The sequence below is a fragment of the Sinocyclocheilus rhinocerous genome, unplaced genomic scaffold (genome assembly GCF_001515625.1).
Source record: "Sinocyclocheilus rhinocerous isolate Xijiao unplaced genomic scaffold, SAMN03320098_v1.1 scaffold97, whole genome shotgun sequence".
In the NCBI taxonomy this organism is placed as follows: domain Eukaryota; kingdom Metazoa; phylum Chordata; class Actinopteri; order Cypriniformes; family Cyprinidae; genus Sinocyclocheilus; species Sinocyclocheilus rhinocerous.
This window is the reverse complement of record NW_015666183.1, coordinates 1,843,017-1,861,433: the sequence shown is the minus strand read 5'-3', so window position 1 is coordinate 1,861,433 and position 18,417 is coordinate 1,843,017. Positions and strand designations below refer to the sequence as shown.

Sequence of the window (18,417 nt, the reverse complement as noted above, 5' to 3'; positions counted from 1 at the left end):
CTACGCCTTTGTTTCTTTGTTTGTTTTGAATACGCGCCCTCTAGTGGCGAAAACTTACATATTGTGCCTTTAACTATTCCTAGAATGAACCAGTAGCTGGAGATTTGAAATTCAGTCTTCAATTAAATTTTTTAATTTTTCTGTCTTTTGACCAAATTGTACACATACAGGGAAAAGAAACAGAAGATTCAAGACATTCGCAAAAATGTGAAGGACGCCATCGTGGTGAGTGTGCCTGATTTAGTTTCTAAAAGTTGTTTTCTAGATCGTATCTCGGTCTGACAGCTCATAACTCTTTGGTTTTTATTTCTAGACCATAGTGTCTGCAATGAGCACTTTAATACCACCCGTCCCACTCGCTAATCCAGAGGACCAGTTTAGGATCGACTATATCAAAAGCATAGCACCGCTCTCTGACTTTGATTACACACAGGTAAGGAGCCTAATTTTTTATAAGTTACCCAGGATGTTTTGAATGGCATTTGAATTTGTGTAAATTCAGGTTTTTGAACCGCTTACCGAGAGGTTTTGTATGAGTCTTTTGGTTTATGAAAATACCAGTTTGCATGATCTTTTTTTAAATCATGTACTTGAGGTGAAACCCCTGCTACTAGCTGGAAGTTTGATTATGTTACTGACAAAAGTTACTTTGTGGGAATGCAGATACTGGCTGCTTTGTTGCTGTTTGAGTTTGTCATTTAAATGGATGGTAAATATTATAATTTTTAACAGTAAAGATGAAAAATTAGGTCTTAATTTTGTCAGCAGTTGGGATAAAGTTCTAGAATTTCTAGCAAACACCTAAAACTTAAAAAAAATTCATTTACAGACATACTCCATTATCATGTAGATGTGTTTTCATTTTTAACATTTAGTGTTTAGTGTATATTTATACATTTTAGGCAGTAGTTAAAATATTCTATTTTAAAATGTTTTTTTTCTTTCTTGAAACTATGCAATAATACAGTTAGCATGTTGCTGTGATAGCTTACGTTCTGTTTGTACTTTGTCATGCATTGTCGTTGCATCTGTGGTTTGCTTAGCACATTAGGTTATGTTTGTGAGGGATATTTTGGGTTCATATGTAGAATTTAATTTTTTAGATTGACTAATCCAGGAGACCTTGACTAATCCACGGGACAGAGAAGGTTTTCACATTAAATGCATTTGCATCAATTACTTTAGTTGTCAGTTGACTGAGTGTAATTCAGGACAGAGATACAAATATAGTCTTTTTGCACTTGTCAGCGAGTTTTTTGTTCCTTAAAGTAGCTGTGTGTTTTAGCCGCAGGTTGGCATAGGTTTACTGAACCTGATATTTGTGTCAGTCATTAGAAGACACTGAAGTCATGGAAAAATTGGCAGTGTTGTTTTCTCAAGCCTTGCTTGTTTCAAGGTATCAAGTAATGACTTTGGAATTGGGTTGACCTGGGGAATTTTCAGTGAAATTTGTAGAATTCCATCTGATCTGGCTGAATCAAACTGAAACTGACACTAATTATATACTGTAGATGTTCTCACTCTGTCGTACTGATTCTGTCTTTTAGTTTAGCATATGTTTTCTGCTGTGCTTGAGTTTTGTTTTTAGCATTAAGCAGTGTGCGATGGGGTCAGTTATTTATTATTTTTTTATTCTTATTTTGTTGTGGTATTCTAGCACATTTAATGCCTTTTCAGAAAAGTTGTACGGTGATATGGCAGACGTCTTGACTTTTTGGTTGCACAAATGTTGGCTTTGTGTTTTCAGACAATGGAGATTTATAATTAGACCGTTTTAGACCACAGATCTTTTCTCAGCTCCTGGATTTCTCTTTAATTAATTGATGGTACTCATGAATTCATCAATTTTCGAATGTTTGTACGGTTGGATTGAAAATACTGGAAAGTCCAGAAAATTCAGTCCTTGTTTAGTGAGTAATTTGTAGTTTAGTCTTGGGTTCAACAGGTGATCGATGCAATATGGACTGCTAACATGTATTTTGTGTGTTATCTTAAAGGAATAATTCACCCAAAAATGAAAATTTGCTGAAAATGTATTCACCCTCAGGCCATTCAAGATGTAGATGAGTTTGTTTATTCATCATTTAGCATTACATCACTTGCTCACCAATGGATCCTCTGCAGTGAATGGGTGCCGTCAGAATGAGAGTCCAAACAGCTGATAAAAACATCACAATAATCCACAAGTAATCCACACCACTCCAGTCCAGCATTTAACATCTCGAGAATGAAAAGCTGCATGTTTGTAATAAACAAATACATCATTAAGATGCGTTTAACTTCAAATCATTCCTTCCAGCTAAAATATGAGGCCTCTATCCATAATATTGCTTTCTTCAGGGAAAAAAGTTGTCTCAAATAAATCATAAGAGAAATGTGCACAGATCAAGCACCGTTTACAACAGTTCTAAACAAAAATATATCAGTATTTTGGCCAGAAGTTATGGTTTAAAAGAGCCGTGTGCGATTACTGGATTATTTATTAGCTCATTCTTACGGCACCCATTCACTGCTGAGGATCCAGTGGTGAACAAGTGATGCAATCTTGGATATGTTCCACTTAGAGGAAAGGATGCACATTTTAGCTCTTGTACCTTAGGGTACCGTCCCAGTGACAGCTTTGTACCTTTTTTTAAAACTGTATTTTACAGCGGTTCAAGAAATATTCAATTTTTTCTAATAACATATGGTCATTAGTTCTAAAAAGTACATGTCTGTAACAGCTATTAAAGCTAAAAAAGAATTCATATTTCAGTACATTATGTAAAGTTGCAAACAAGTAGGAAAAGAAACTAGCGTTTGAATGCTTGCATGATGAGATGTGCTCGGAGCAGTGGCGGGCCGATGTGATCAGTCAGTCTATTTCCAGAACAGCCAAAAGGCTTTTAACCAAAACACATTTTATGAATGTAGCTGCAAGTATTTAGTGGTATCAGTTCAAGAAATATGTCTTAAATGAAATGAAGAGGCAAAATGATTGCTAATGCTATTGACATTCAGTCATTTTGGCATGCAGATGCTCTACATTTGTAAGAAATTGTTGTTTTAAAGATGTTTGTTGTTTCCACAGGAGTTTTTCGATCATGCGAAGAAGCTCTGGGATGATGAAGGCGTTAAGGCGTGTTATGAACGCTCCAACGAATATCAACTAATCGACTGTGCGCATTAGTAAGTATAAGATTAATCGTACAGTTAACTTGGTGTCTATATTATGATGGCGACTTTTGGTTTTGCTTTGCTTATTGCTTAAGTTGCTGCTACCAAAAAAGGTCTTTTATTCAAGAAGTAGACGAAAGCTTAATGTCTTCCTCTGTTGATAGTTATGATAATAGCTTGGATGTTTAGTGGTTCTGTTTATTTGTATGGTGGTAGCCATTTTGAAAGCTGTTGTGGTCAGTCATTCGAGTTTACTGATGTTTTGAACAGAATAGCTTAATCGTGTGGTTGTTATAATGTGAATCTAAAGGGAATATGTTCAGTAAACATAGCTGGACCTGCATGGGCCTGAACATGCAAAAAAAATAAGAAATCAGGAAGGGGGCCAACACTTTTTCACACCACTGTATAGTATTATTACTATTTTTTTTTTTACAGAAGCTCATCAAGGCTGCAATTATTTGATCAAAATACAGTAAAAACAGCAATACTGTGAAATATTATTACAATTCAATATAACTGGTTTCTATTTTAATATATTTAAAAATTTAATTTATTCCTGTGATGCAAAGCTGAATTTTCAGCATCATTACTCCAGTCTTCAGTGTCACGTGATTCTTCAGAAATCATGCTGATTTGCTGCTTATTATGCTGAAAACAGTTGTGCTGCCTAATATGTTTATGGAAAACGTGATGCATTATTGTTTTCAAGATTCTTTAATTAAAAGAAGGTTCAAAAGAACGTGATTTTATTTACAATCTAAATCTTTTGTAACATTATGAAAGTATTTATTGTCCGTTTTGATTTAATGCATCCTTGCTGAATAAAAGTATTAATTCCTTTAATAAAAATGTACTAATATCAAACTTTCGAGCGGTAATGTAGGTGTTTATGGTGACATCGATTTGGATTAGTTATCCAACAACTGACTAGTTGATTAGTAAGGCAGACTAGTTTTAAAAAACCTTTGTTTGAAGCCACTGTGCTTCAGATGTTTGACGGTGTGCACTGTAAAACCTTCTCGGAAAAGTTGTGTCTGTAAATCGGGGTCAGGTAAACCTGAAACCAGTTCAGGCAACCGAGCAACTAGTCTGTTTTGAAAATATGTAGTTTTGCACATCCCTAGAAGGAACGTGCCTGATCAGGCTCAGATGAACGCGAAACCAACCTGTTTATTCAGGGCTTCCTTAAGACATTCAGGCAGCCCACTTCAAACATGTTATATATATATATATATATAAGAGAGAGATTGTAGATTGTTTTTACGTCCACTGGTGGCATTTTTAGGCCAGTGCTGGTGTTTCTCCTGTGTAACAGTGGCTGTGTGTCAGGTATGAAAGCGTGAGGAGGATGGTCAGGTCATGGGAGCTGGTCAGCTGCTTGGTAGGACACAGATAGCATCACCAGCTAGTGCAGTGCCTGACACATAATGGCGACTGTTGTCTCAGTCAGAAAAGGCCCGGAGATGCTCGGAGGATCATACAGACACCCAGATGCTCTCAATACAGGCTTGTTCTTTGTGGCAATACTGAGAATTCCTCTGTTATACAACTTCAAATCAGTGTCTGCTCAGATGTGTTTGCTGTGATCCAGGTCGATCCAGGGGTGGATGGTCTTAGAAATCAGATAAATCTAATTGCATCCAGTTTGTTGTTGTTGTATTTTTTTGGGGGAAGTTATAGCAGAAAATGTTAGTGGTGTTTCAACTCGCCCTCACGTGATTTTTGGGTAGGGCTGCACAGTTAACCGGAATAAAACCGAAATTGCGATATGACTCAAAAGGGTTAAAGGTTATGATTTACTCAAGTATCTCAGAGATGATTCGCAGGAAATACTGATCCATACCAACTCCATTTTTGCATCTGCTCTGAGTTTGGGTCACTTTAATGTGCATTGGGAACACAACATGCGCCAATTATCTTCCCGTACTAGTAATCATAAGCGTTCAACAAAAAAGAAGCTTTAAGGGCTTTCTGCTCTTTACCGTCAAAATAAAAGTTTTGGTTTAACTGCTGAAAATTAAGAAATTAAGATGTAAATATTGTTAGGGTGAGGCAAGGCAAGGCAAGTTTATTTATATAGCACATTTCATACACAATTGTACACAAAGTGCTTTACATAAAAGGAAATAAAATAATCATAAAAAAATAATCACAACACTAAAACAAGGAATTTAAACACTTTTTAAATGATTTAAAGTTAGGGTTAGGTTATTTTTTGATGAAAAAAATCTGTAGTTTTTTGTAATGTTAATTTAGTAAGTTGTCATGTAAAATACAATTATTATGTTTCTTAAATTTGAGATGTGTTTATTTTACAATGAAAGATTACAATAGTAACATTTTTTATTTTGTCTGAGTCATTATGATATTTTTATTTAGTAATGTTATTTAAAATAAAAAATATTAATGAAAATATTAATAAAAATAAAAACGATTATTTAAATTTAAATGAATATTTAAATTTATTATATTGATATATATAATCACAACATTTTGGTCAAATTGTGCAGCCACATACAAGCACAGCAAATGTGGAATATTTATTTATAGTTTTTATTTTATTTTTAAATCAGAAAAATCGATAGATTTTTTCCCCAAAATCATGCAGCCAGAGCTTTGCAGTTGTTTGAGGTGTTTTGAGTAGTTTAAAGTGTGTTTCTGTGCAGTTGCTATTTGCCCGAGTGTTCTGATTGGTTGCTTGCTGAACTGGATTGAGAGAATACACCCTCCAGTCTATGATTTCTAGGTGTTTCTTGTGTATGTCCTTCAGTGTAAGATTTTTGCACCTGTATTTTGTCTGCCCAAGTGTTAATTAAATTCCTGGAAATGTAATGGCACACCTCTCCTCAACAAACCACACAATTGGAGGTCATTCATACAGCAATAATGTTGCAGGACAAGTTATGTGCTAAAGTTTAATACTTGGGGTTAAAGGTTTGTTCAGAACACTAACCCTAAGCATGAGCAATAATAATAGTTATGCCGGCTTTAGCAAACACCAGTAATCCAGTAATTATATCTCAGTATTATTTAGACTTTTGACAATATTTGACAATGTTATACACATTTATTATTTATTATATACATTTAAATTGACTCTAAAATGACTAAAAGTACAGCCTTAGGAAAAAAAAACTATAAAATGTAGTTAAAAATAATAAAGGCATGTTTTCCACACTATTTCACTAAACGAACAAAATAATGATATTTAGAGATGTCTATTTATATAGTAATAATAACATTTATAAACAATATACATTTTTTTACTAGACCATTTTAAAGCTTGTTACATGCCATGCAGTGTTCAGACTAAAGCCAGTAATCCAGTAATTATATCTCAGTATTATTTAGACTTTTGACAATATTTGACAATGTTATACACATTTATTATTTATTATATACATTTAAATTGACTCTAAAATGACTAAAAGTACAGCCTTAGGAAAAAAAAACTATAAAATGTAGTTAAAAATAATAAAGGCATGTTTTCCACACTATTTCACTAAACGAACAAAATAATGATATTTAGGGATGTCTATTTATATAGTAATAATAACATTTATAAACAATATCAATTTTTTTACTAGACCATTTTTAAAGCTTGTTACATGCCATGCAGTGTTCAGACTAAAGCTCTACACATTTTTCAAATCATTTGCAGTTTCTTTTAACAAAACACACAATGTTAAATATGTGAGTATTTGTAACTTTGACAATTATGAATTCATAAAAAATGCTTTTGCTGTATAATAATGACATTTTACTCATTACCGATTAGTTTATAATTTTCCAATGAATTCGAATTAAACTAAAAGCTACATCGTTTAATGTTACAGAAAGTATAAATTTCATAAATTATAATTGCAAACAAGTTGCATTCTTAAATAATTTTTGTCTTTTATATTTACATTTATTTATGCATTTAAAATTTTAATTTTTAAAGTGAAATCAGGCATCAAAACATAAACAAAAAAACAGTTTTCCATCTTTTTATGTTGTTTTATTTAATGTAAACATACCTGATACTTACTTTTTTTCAAACAGACCTGACATTACTGAGACTAAATATCGTCTTCGAAATGTATAAAATTGTGTGTGTATGTGTGTGTATATATATATATGTATTAGTGCTGTCAAACGATTAATCGTGATTAATCGCATCCAAAATAAAAGTTTTTGTTTGCATAATATATGTGTGTTCTGTGTATATTTATTATGTATATATAAATACACACACACACAGTATATATTTTTAAAATATTTACATGTCTATATATATATTCATATAATTTATATTACAAATAAATATATTAAATATATAAAAATTAAATTTTTCTAAAATATATACGTGCATGTGTGTGTATTTATATACATAATAAATATACACAGTACACACACATATATTATGTAAACAAAAACTTTTATTTTGGATGTGATTAATCGTTTGACAGCACTAATATATATATATAAATATATATAAATTTTAATATTTTATATTATTTTTTACAAGATTAGAAAGACAATTCATCAGTGTCATTACAATATGTTGTCAGAGGGTTTGATGCAGCTGTTTTATCTCAATGCATCTTGACTGCCCTTTGGCCTGTGAGATCATTACACGTTTGCGTGATTTTGTGACATCTGTCTGTGTTCGTTTCTATAATGGCACGTCTATTTTGAGGCTCAAAGAAAACAGATTACATGTCGATGTCACACAAATACACGTTCGTGCGGAAGTGGGTCGGTGAGACCGAGACCACTACAGAAACGGTGAAAGCAGCAGTCCGAGCGAGAGAGAGATCCCAGTTGTGTGTGGCGTTCGTTCTGCAGGCCCGGCTGTATGGAGATTGTGGTTGGGCTGTCTGTCCCCCTCCTCCCTCCGCCAGCGCTTATGTAAAGGAACAGCGCAGCCGGGGCAAGCAGGAGCTATTTATAGCGCAGCACTGCAGAGCACTCACTGGTGGAGGGCGTCACGTGTGTGTGCGCGCCGCCGAATCAAAGGGAGTATCCCGGCAATGCGCGTAAACAAAGGAAGGTCAGAAAGAGAAGGTGAGGCGCAGAAAGAGCCCGTGTGTGTGTGTGTGTGTGTGTGTGTGGTTATACATATCAGACCCTCATAAGTGCTTAGAGGGAATAAACATTCACTGATGTACAGCGGCGCTCTCTCGCTCTCTCTTCCTCTCGCCCTTCTTTTTTCTGCCTTTTCTTACATAGATACACAAACAAACATGCACACGTGCAGTTGATAAAAATAGCAACAGATTATGAATTCCATTTTAAGCATTTGGGGTTTCTGTTTGGAGATTTTGCCAGCATTTCGCTAAAAATAGAATGGCACAACTGCTCAAAGCTATGAAAACCAATAGTGATTATTAAAAGTAAATATCTTGTGGCAAGTATGTTACTTCAACATATGTACACTGTAAAAAGTTGTAAATAAAACAAAGATGATTTAAGTACTTTACAATAAGGTGTCACTTGTTAGCATTAGTTAATGTATTAACTAACATGAATGAACAATACATTTATTACTCTATTATTAATCTTTTTTAATGTTAGTTAATGAAATACTGTTGCTCGTTGTTTGTTCATGTTAGTTCACAGAGCATTAACCACTGCTAACAAACACAACTTGCTATTTTAATAATGCATTGGTAAATGCTGAAATTAATATGAACTATGATTATTAAATGCTAATGAAGTATTGTTCATTCTTAGTTCATGTTAACTATTGTAGTTAACTAATGTTAACTAATGAACCTTATTGTAAAGTGTTAACCAGTATGCTTTACAAGAAAATATGATTTTAAGAAAATAGTCTTTCTACATACAATTTCACATTTAATAAGGTGTTGTTTGTTGATTCTTTGCAATTATTTGTGATATTTACTAGCAATTTATGATTAAAAAGTATTTCTACACCTAATTTTTCTCAGTGTAGGTTACTTTGAGTTTAAGGTCTATAATAAGGTTGGGATGCACCGAAATGAAAATTCTTAACCGAAACCGAACAAAATAAAACATTTTTTTTTTTCTTCTGGAAAACAATGCCAAGATCGGACTAATTACTGATTTGTTTACAATTTTCAATTAATTAAATTCTTAAGACTAAACTCTTTAATGTTACAAAGAATGTAAAATAATTTAAGAATGCAAATTATGATCATTTGCATTCTTAAATAATTTTTTTATGTATTTACATTTATGCACTTGATAGATGCAACGCTTTACAATTTTTTTTAGTTCATGCATTTTCATGATCATGCATCGCTAGCACCTACAGGAATTTATAATAGTTCATTAATAGTTCAGGCTTTCCATGAATGTGCAATTAAATCGTTGCAACAAGTGAAAACGCAATACTCTAATATTATGTGTGCATGCTTGGGCATTAAACCGAAACCTGATCCTGGGCCTAAACGAGACCCTGTGATCTGACCCGACCAGTACTGTCAAATTTTTTAGTTTCATTTTGTGTCTGTAGACCCAGATGCACGCATTCTCACAGCTCAGACTCGAAAATGCAGAGTGTGTGAGTGTATGCAGAATGAGTTACATTAAATTTAAAATAAACATTTATAATATTATTTTCAAGAATTACAAGAATGCAGACTAGAAATTTGAGAAGTCTTAGACATTTGCAACTTTGCAAGTTTTGTGGATTAGAAGAGGTTCTGTATATAACAATGCAAGTTCCAAATAGCTTTCTCAATCTAATTCAGTGGTGTAAGAAACCTAGCACCCATACCCGCAGCTGTAGAGCCGTTGCACTCGATAGGACACGTGAAACGTGTTCAAACATTCCCATATTGTTTAATGTGAACTGGATTTACTGGTTTTGGAATAGCCCCAGGTACAATTTCCCTGTTTTCTGGTCTAGAATCCACTTTGTATTCCTAAACAGCGTTTAAAGCTGGACTTGATTATCTTATCTTATCTTATCTTATCTGTGGAACTGAACATTCTCCAGACTCTGAAAAACCACAATGATAAATTGGATTAACAGCGTGAGAGATGTTATTTTCAGCATAAGAGCAACCAAGAGAGATTAAATAATTTTTTTTTAAATAAACACACACACAACTTCAAAAGAACTATTGTAAAATGGATTATTTTATCTCTGATATCTAATTGGTTAAGCCAGGCTTATATGTATGTATGCATTTGTGTGTGTATGTTTTTATATATTTAAGTCTGGCAAATATATATATATATATATATATATATATATACTACACACACACACATACAATATTGTGAATTTTGTATTCAATGTTATATAAAATTATTATATAAAATAACTGTATTCTAACTATATTAAATTTTGTTATACTATAATATACTATAATAGCAAAACAAATACAAAAATAAACACAAGTTCAAAACTACTATAATAAAACTTATAATTTTATCTTTGAAAAAATGTACATTCACATGAATATATACACGCATTTTAATTGAAATTCATTTGATAAAAGTTCCTTTTAAAAATTGATTAAATGAATCGATACACTTTTATTGTATATGTTTTTACAGTATTATGAATTTGATATTTAATATATCAAATTATAAAATAAATATCATTTTGTTTTTGTTTGTATATGTAATTATATGTTTGTTTTATACTTTTAAACAAATAAAATGTCAAAAGATGACAAAGTTCAAAGTATCTTGCTTAGTTCTTTATGCAGTCTTATGCAAAAATGAGTTTGTTTAGTCACGTGCCATTTTTAGTTTTGATCGTAGAGCTAGTCTGTGTTTTACAGTATATTTAGTCCTGCCTAAATCAACCTGTGGAATTTGTTTGGATTGTTCTTCTTCGACCTTTGTGTCAACACTGATCCTACGTATACAACGTTCCGTACGTGCAAAATGGCACAAGACGGAGGTGGGGACTCGCCGTGCACATCTTGTCAATACTGTATGTATCCTTGATGGCAGATAGTCACACAAACACCTCCTCAGCTCGCCTGATGCTGCTGAAGAGCTCTTTTTGTAGTCATGAGATGCATAGTCACTGGCTTTTTAGAGTGCTCACAGTAAAATAAAAATAGTTTCGGTTGATTCTCAGACAGATCACTGGACTTCAGTTAGGGAGGAGGACTTAAAACTCAATGAGGTTTACTACAGCCAAACAGACATCTGCCCTCTGGAGGTGAACGTTGGAAATACATGGGCATGTTTGGTGGAGTGCACATGCAGTATATAGGGATGCATGGGCTTTATTTACAAGTTGCAGGTTGATACTGAAGAAGCGTCTGCAGCTGACAGGTCATTCAGTGTGTTTATTATGAGTGGCGATCTAGTGCTGGTATTTGTGGTTTGTAATGTTTTACGGAGCAGTTGTGGAGGTTGTTATCAGTTTTTAAAAGCAACAGTGAGTTCGCAGACAGTGTTCTTGTTCCAGTCTGTTGTTTTCCATGTATCGCTGTCTGTTCTAATGAAACCACAAAACAAAACGTAAAGAAATGTCACCAATTGTTTTAAAAATTATGATGAAAGCAGTCAGTTTCACCCTAGATTTAATTTGTAATATTAAAGATTATATAATCATGTAAATTTGTTAGACTTTTATTAGATGATCGCTAATTGGCATTAAATACTTAATGGTAAATATTTAATATATTTATTCCACTGAATATAATTTTGTATTGTTTTTTTTGTTTTTTTTCTGTGGTCTGTGGCATGTATTAAACCCAGAGTATTATTTTAAATATTTTTGAAAGAAGTCTCTCATGCTCACCAAAACCTTTCTTTTTTATCAAATCCGAAATAAATGAAAAACAGTAATATTGTGAAATATTATTGCAATTCAAAATAATAAAAAATATTTTCAAATAATTATTATTTTATAATATAGTTATTGTTTTTATTCAATTCTTTTTTGTTTTTAATTTTTGAAAAGATTTGTATTAAATTAATGCATTATTTCATTAAATTATTATTATTATTAAAAATATTTAAAAAAAAATTTTTTCAAATATTATCTATTTTAACTCCTTTTAAAATGTCATTTATTCCTGTGATGCAAAGCTGAATTTTCAGCATCATTCCTCCAGTCTTCAGCGTCGCATGATCCTTCAGAAATCATTCTGATATGCTGATTTGCTGCTCAAGAAACATTTCATTATCAGTGATGAAAACCGTAGTGCTGCTTCATATTTTTGTGGAAGCCATGAGTCATTTTTATTTTCAAGATTCTTTGATGAACCGAAAGTTCAAAAGAACAGCATGTATTTGAAATGGAAATCTTTTGTAACATTTTTGTAACACGTCTTTGTTGAATAAAAGTATTCTTTCCTATATATTATGACTAGACTATAATATGTTAAAAGTAATGACCTGATCATTAGTACATTATACTTTATCTGCATTTTCACATCTAAACAAAATGCTTCAATATCACACAAAAATGAAAAGCAAGAGTGGAGTTTTTTTTTTTTTGGCAATGTCGTTGCAGATTGTCTTGTTGTCACAAGCTTGTGGGATGAGTCTATATTTGTCTGCGTTAGTGCTGATGGCACTAATCACATGATGGTCACAGAGTGTTGGGCTAATATTCTGCCTTTCTGCAGGGAAGTAAGAGAAAGATATGGGCTTGTTATCTAACATACTTCAGCTGTGTACTTGCTGTAGGCAATGCTTTCAGGGGTTCAGTTCTCTTTCAGGTCCAATGAGGAGATCAGGTCCTGTGAATATATTTGATACAGCAACCGGTATATCTAGACCTTGTCGGTTCTTCGTTGATAGTTTCTGCCATTTTAATGATGAAAGTACCAAAGTCACACTTGAGACACAATGAACAGTGTTTTTGAAGGTGAATTTTAGCTGAAAGTTTCTTGGTGTTTGTATATCCTGTTTTTTGTCTTTTGAAAGAAATACTTTGATTCAGTAAGGATGCATTAAATTGATCAAAGGTGACAATAAATACTTATACATTGTTGCAAATAAAGTTTATTCCCCAAAAATTGTGAATTTTATATTCATCAAGGAATCCTAAATGTAGTCAAATAAATGTAGCCTTGGTAAATGTAAGAGACAATTTACCGAACTATTGAACAGTATTATTAAGGGGGTCTGAATACTTTCCGTACCCACTGTATATAGTACAATTATATATTGTCCAAAACATAAATACTGTAGTTTGGTCATGAATAAAATAAACCCCTAAATGTGTAAAATGATTTGCTTTTTCTTCATTTGTGTCTTTCCAGCTTTCTTGACCGGATTGATGCAGTAAGACAAAGCGACTATACTCCAACAGACCAGGTACTTTTTCAGCTTTTTCTAGATGAGAAACTGCATGCGAGACAGCTAGTTTCCAGAAATGAACACACTTTTTCTCAATCTTCCTTCTTTCAGGACTTGCTTCGCTGCAGAGTGTTAACATCAGGGATTTTTGAGACGCGATTTCAGGTGGACAAAGTCAACTTTCAGTGAGTCCACTTCTGAGAAACGTATTAAAGCTTGTGCAGTGGATATTACCGCATATCATGTCTTCATATGTCCACTAGAGGGACACATTTCTCATGTCTGCGTTCTTCTCTTTCAGTATGTTTGACGTGGGAGGTCAGAGAGACGAAAGGAAAAAGTGGATTCAGTGTTTTAATGGTAAACTGAGTGTGTGTGAATGAACGCTTGTGAGACGCATGCATGTTAAACAAGTTTGCTCTTCAACAATTTCGTTTTTCATATGCTTTAAAGTGATAGTTCACCCCGAAAATGAAAATTCTGTCATGATTTATTCACCCTCATGTTGTTCCAAACCTGTATGAGTTTCTTGCTTACGTTGAGCACAAAAGAAGGTATTTTGAAGAATGTTGGTAACCAGAGAGTTGACGGTAGCCATTGACTTCCATAATATTCTTTCTGTGCTCTAGCTGCCGTCAGCCGTTGTTTGGTTACCAACGTTCTTCAAAATACCTTTTTTTGTGAGTAAGAAAGAAACAATGACAGGCTTAGAACGATATTAGGGTGAAAAATTTTTTCATTTTTTTGGACGAACTATCTCTTTATACATTTAAACATCAGAAAAGAACAAAACACCCACTGATCACACATGTGGTGCTGATTTGCAGACGTCACAGCGATCATCTTTGTGGTAGCGAGCAGCAGCTATAACATGGTCTTAAGGGAAGACAACAACACGAACAGGCTACGGGAAGCACTTGCTCTTTTTCGCAGTATCTGGAACAACAGGTGATGCCTTTGTTTTCTTATTCGTAATATATAACTTGCTTATAAAGTGTAAGTGCAGGCTTTACTGACCCCCGTCTCTGTGTGTGTGTGTGTCTTTATTTCTTCTTTTCACAGATGGTTACGGACCATTTCTGTCATATTGTTCCTAAACAAACAAGACATGCTGGCAGAGAAAGTATTAGCTGGGAAATCCAAAATTGAAGATTATTTCCCTGAATATGCTTCTTACACCTTACCTGATAAAGGTTCGACTTTTCACCCACTGATCAAAACCCAGTAGTTCTCAAATACTGTAGTACTAAAGTTTTAGTTGTTAGTTGGCAAATAATGGACGTGATCTATTTTTTGGTTAAAGGAAATATGAAAATACTGTCATGAAAAGGTGCACAAGCTCAATAAATATATCAATCATAAAAGTAGTCCATATGACTTGTGCACTATATTTGTGTGAGTTGAACTGGAGATTCAGATCTGTCAAATTCAAAATCATTTGGTATTGTGAACTGGATTCATGTGCAGGTCAGTGTCAGCTTCTTTGTATGTTCATCTGTCGAGTCTTTTCTATCTTTCAGTAACTCCTGAACCCGGTGAACACCCCAGAGTGACGAGAGCCAAGTATTTCATTCGTGACGAGTTTTTGGTTAGTATTTTCATTTTGTAATACACCGATGAAACACGGCAACTATTGCAGTCAGATTTTAGACTGTTGTGATTTTCCTTTTCTATTATGAAATGATGGGCAGTTTGTAGACGACTAGATATTGACCAATGTTTGATTTTGCCAACATTTTTGACCAATATTTACTCTTTTCTATTTAAATAAGTAAACCAATAATTGGCGCCATCCTGTGGCTCTCTAAAGAATAAATATTTGCCATGTACTTTCATTTTCAGCAATCATTTTTTAGTGTATATATTATATGTATGAGAACACAGCGTTAAATTGTTCAATTATTGAAATATTTAAGATTTATTAATCACAATGATTACACTAGTTACAGTATATATTTAGTTTTAAGTAAAATCAGCAAAGACAGTGCAAAAGAAAGATTGTTGTCTTGCCATTATTTCATGTACCTTTTTAACTCATTACACTCAATTCAGACTTTAAAGACTCACTAAATATAATTTTGCTGGAGATTCGTCGGAATATTGGCTGGTTGTTTTCTTCAAGACACTGTAATTTAAACCTTTCTTATAACGAGGTTTAACACTGTAATTTAAACCTTGCCTTTTAAAAAAGCATATAATTTTTTCCCACTTCTGTCTGAAGTGTTAAGTTCATAGCACATTTCCAGAAGAATCCATTTAAGATATATATTTAGTTCCTTAAATTTTAACTACAAAAAATAGGTGATTAATCATGAAAAACTGGTTGTAATCATTTGAAATCCCTCATTTTCACCCTGTCTTTTCGCAGAGGATCAGTACAGAAAGCGGAGACGGCCGTCACTACTGTTACCCCCATTTCACATGTGCAGTGGACACGGAAAACATCCGCCGGGTCTTCAACGACTGCCGAGACATCATCCAGAGAATGCACCTGCGGCAGTACGAACTCTTGTGATCTCACTTCAGCTCTTTACAAACGTGTCTCCAAACTCCCCCTGCCCTCATAACTCACGAGGCCAAAACCGCAGACGAATATACTACTGACGTTTGGCGCACCACCCTTCGGTTTTTAGGTGTTTTATTTTAACTCATGATTCGGAGCGGAGAGGCTCGCTGGATTTTCCCCCCCCACGTTTTTATTCGAATCGCCTTTATTTTTGCCATTCCATGAAGCCTCTGGCTACCTCCTTATTTTTTATTCAAATAAAAAATGATATCGTCGTGTGTATATATATGTATACGTGCTGGCGCCTGGCAGATTATGAAGATCGCATCACCTTGTGACCTCCAGGAGTCCTAGTCTCGCACCCCGAACCTTGATCTTCTGGCCTACAGGGCTCTCTGCTGCTCTTTCTGTTTCTGAACACTGAAGATCGCCCGCGGACTGGGACGGGGAGGCGGGCCGGGGGTTGTCGAACACTGGGGAAGCGAAGTGAAGTAATGCACTTTTCCATCAGGTTTTGACTGACGGTTTTCTTTACGAAGATGGACACACAATGTAGCATCAAATCATGAATTCCTGTCCCACTTAAGGCTGTGGACAGGTCAGAGAATGGCGGGGATGACCACGCCCCTTTTTATGCGAAAGAGGCGGAGCCTTTGAAACAAGGAGGAGGGGCTCTGTGAAGAGGCGGAGCCTTTGAAGTGAGGAGGAGGAGGGGCTACGGGAACATTGCTAAGGCCTCGGTTTGGTTTTGGGAACATGATGGCGAAACATCCTCGAAAAGAAACGCCCCATTTCTAATTTTAGTTTCTTAACTTGTACAGACTGTGCAAAGGTGATTTTTTTTTTTCCTTTCATGTACAGACTATAAAATGTTATATTATTTTGTACAACTTTATTGAAAGAGAGTAAAAAATCTACTTGTAGATCTTTGTGCCTTGATTATGGCTGTACCTGTAAATGAAGCTGATACATATGTTTTTGACTGCGCTGTACAGCTTGATGTCACCCCTGTCGGCAGAAGGGACTGTGGATGGGGACCTACTCTGTAGAGTTTAGTTTCTTTTTTTTGGTTATTTGTTTGTTTTTCTGCTTTGTTTATATAAAAAGAGAAAAAGTTCTTTATTAAAAAAAAAATAAATATAGGAAAGAAAAATCTTAACCTGTATACATTATGCAAATTGACCCCCTTACCTGCGGTTATGATCGGACGAAACGGCACCATGCCTTTCTCGTTTTGCGTTTTGTTTTCCGTTTCATTTCAATTCTCAGCTTTAAAAACAGAAAAATTGAAAGAGAAAAAAAAAAAAGTTGGAAATGTCCAAAATCACAACCTGGTGTTGTTTTCAAAGACCTTTTTGGATATGAAGTATGTTTGAGATATATATCCACGTTTGTGTCTGTGAGTGCGTGTGTGTTCACGTACAGGAGACAAACATTGAGCCACAGACGCATGACATTTGTATGTGTTTTGTGAGAGTGTGCGCGCGCGCGCGTGTGTGTGCAAGAGTGCATTGTGTGCACTCTTTTATAAATGTGCGTACATGTAAATTTATAGGTCTATATAAATATATATGTACAATTCTACATGTTTAATTATGTGTGTGTTGGCGTATACATACTTTAGTATGTATACAGTGAAGATGTGTACTTACACACATAGGTAAGCATGTCTAGAGTGAAATGAATAAATGAGAGTGCAATATTAAAAGCAACTGTGCGTGTCCGACGATTTTCACCATACTCCATACAAACTGAAAGTTTTATTTTTTATTTTTTACTATCATTTCTTTAATATCAATGTTATGTGATATCAGTTTATAATTGGACAGAAGTCTGATTTATAATACACACATCCAAATATACTCTTATTTTGTAAAGCAGAACTTCAAGATGTACATTTTTATTTATATTTATTCAAGTTTTTTTTTTTTCTTTTATCTGCTGAACACCCTTGGCGGTCCTAATTTATTTTGCTTTTACCAAAACTTTTCAAACCATGTGATCCACAAAACAATACAAATTATGTTACACGTGCAAATTTTGGTTGACACAAAATTTGTGTTTGTATTTAAAGTTCAAACACATTTAATATATATATATATATATATATTAGTATTACTCCAGTAAATCGCAAATCTTTTTAAATCTGTAAATACTATGTGCTTAAAGTCATGTTGCACAAGAAATACTTTTTAAAATAAATCTTCTAAAGTCATTAAATAGATTTTGTGTTATGGTTCTTAAGTCTTAAGATCTCCCACAGCTATTCCTTTGTCAGTCTACAAAACCCCATACATTCACATTGCAACACTAAAATGCTGACCACATTGAATAGTCTTCAGTGCAAGATGACATATTCAAGATTTCTGATACATTAACATAGACCTCAGATTCAACAAGCCACAGTGTATTACACCAAAAAACAACTCATGCAATCAACTTGACAGAAAAAGTTGATTTGGCTTTTTAGATGTTGAAAAACACTCAAATATATATATGTA

The 18,417-nt window shown here is 33.9% G+C and overlaps 1 protein-coding gene across 1 annotated transcript in view; it reads left to right on the top strand.

The window, feature by feature from the left end:
• The window catches only part of LOC107732066 (guanine nucleotide-binding protein G(olf) subunit alpha), a 19,159-nt gene extending 2,584 nt beyond the window's left edge, over positions 1 to 16,575 (top strand). The window contains exons 3-12 of the mRNA XM_016543304.1: positions 171 to 225; positions 314 to 433; positions 3,071 to 3,168; positions 13,374 to 13,428; positions 13,522 to 13,595; positions 13,712 to 13,770; positions 14,238 to 14,358; positions 14,473 to 14,603; positions 14,931 to 14,998; positions 15,779 to 16,575. Of these exons, the coding sequence (XP_016398790.1) occupies positions 171 to 225; positions 314 to 433; positions 3,071 to 3,168; positions 13,374 to 13,428; positions 13,522 to 13,595; positions 13,712 to 13,770; positions 14,238 to 14,358; positions 14,473 to 14,603; positions 14,931 to 14,998; positions 15,779 to 15,925 (928 nt within the window). The 3' untranslated portion in view covers positions 15,926 to 16,575. The remainder of the gene's footprint in view (positions 1 to 170; positions 226 to 313; positions 434 to 3,070; positions 3,169 to 13,373; positions 13,429 to 13,521; positions 13,596 to 13,711; positions 13,771 to 14,237; positions 14,359 to 14,472; positions 14,604 to 14,930; positions 14,999 to 15,778) is intronic.
• Positions 16,576 to 18,417: the final 1,842 nt, after the last annotated feature.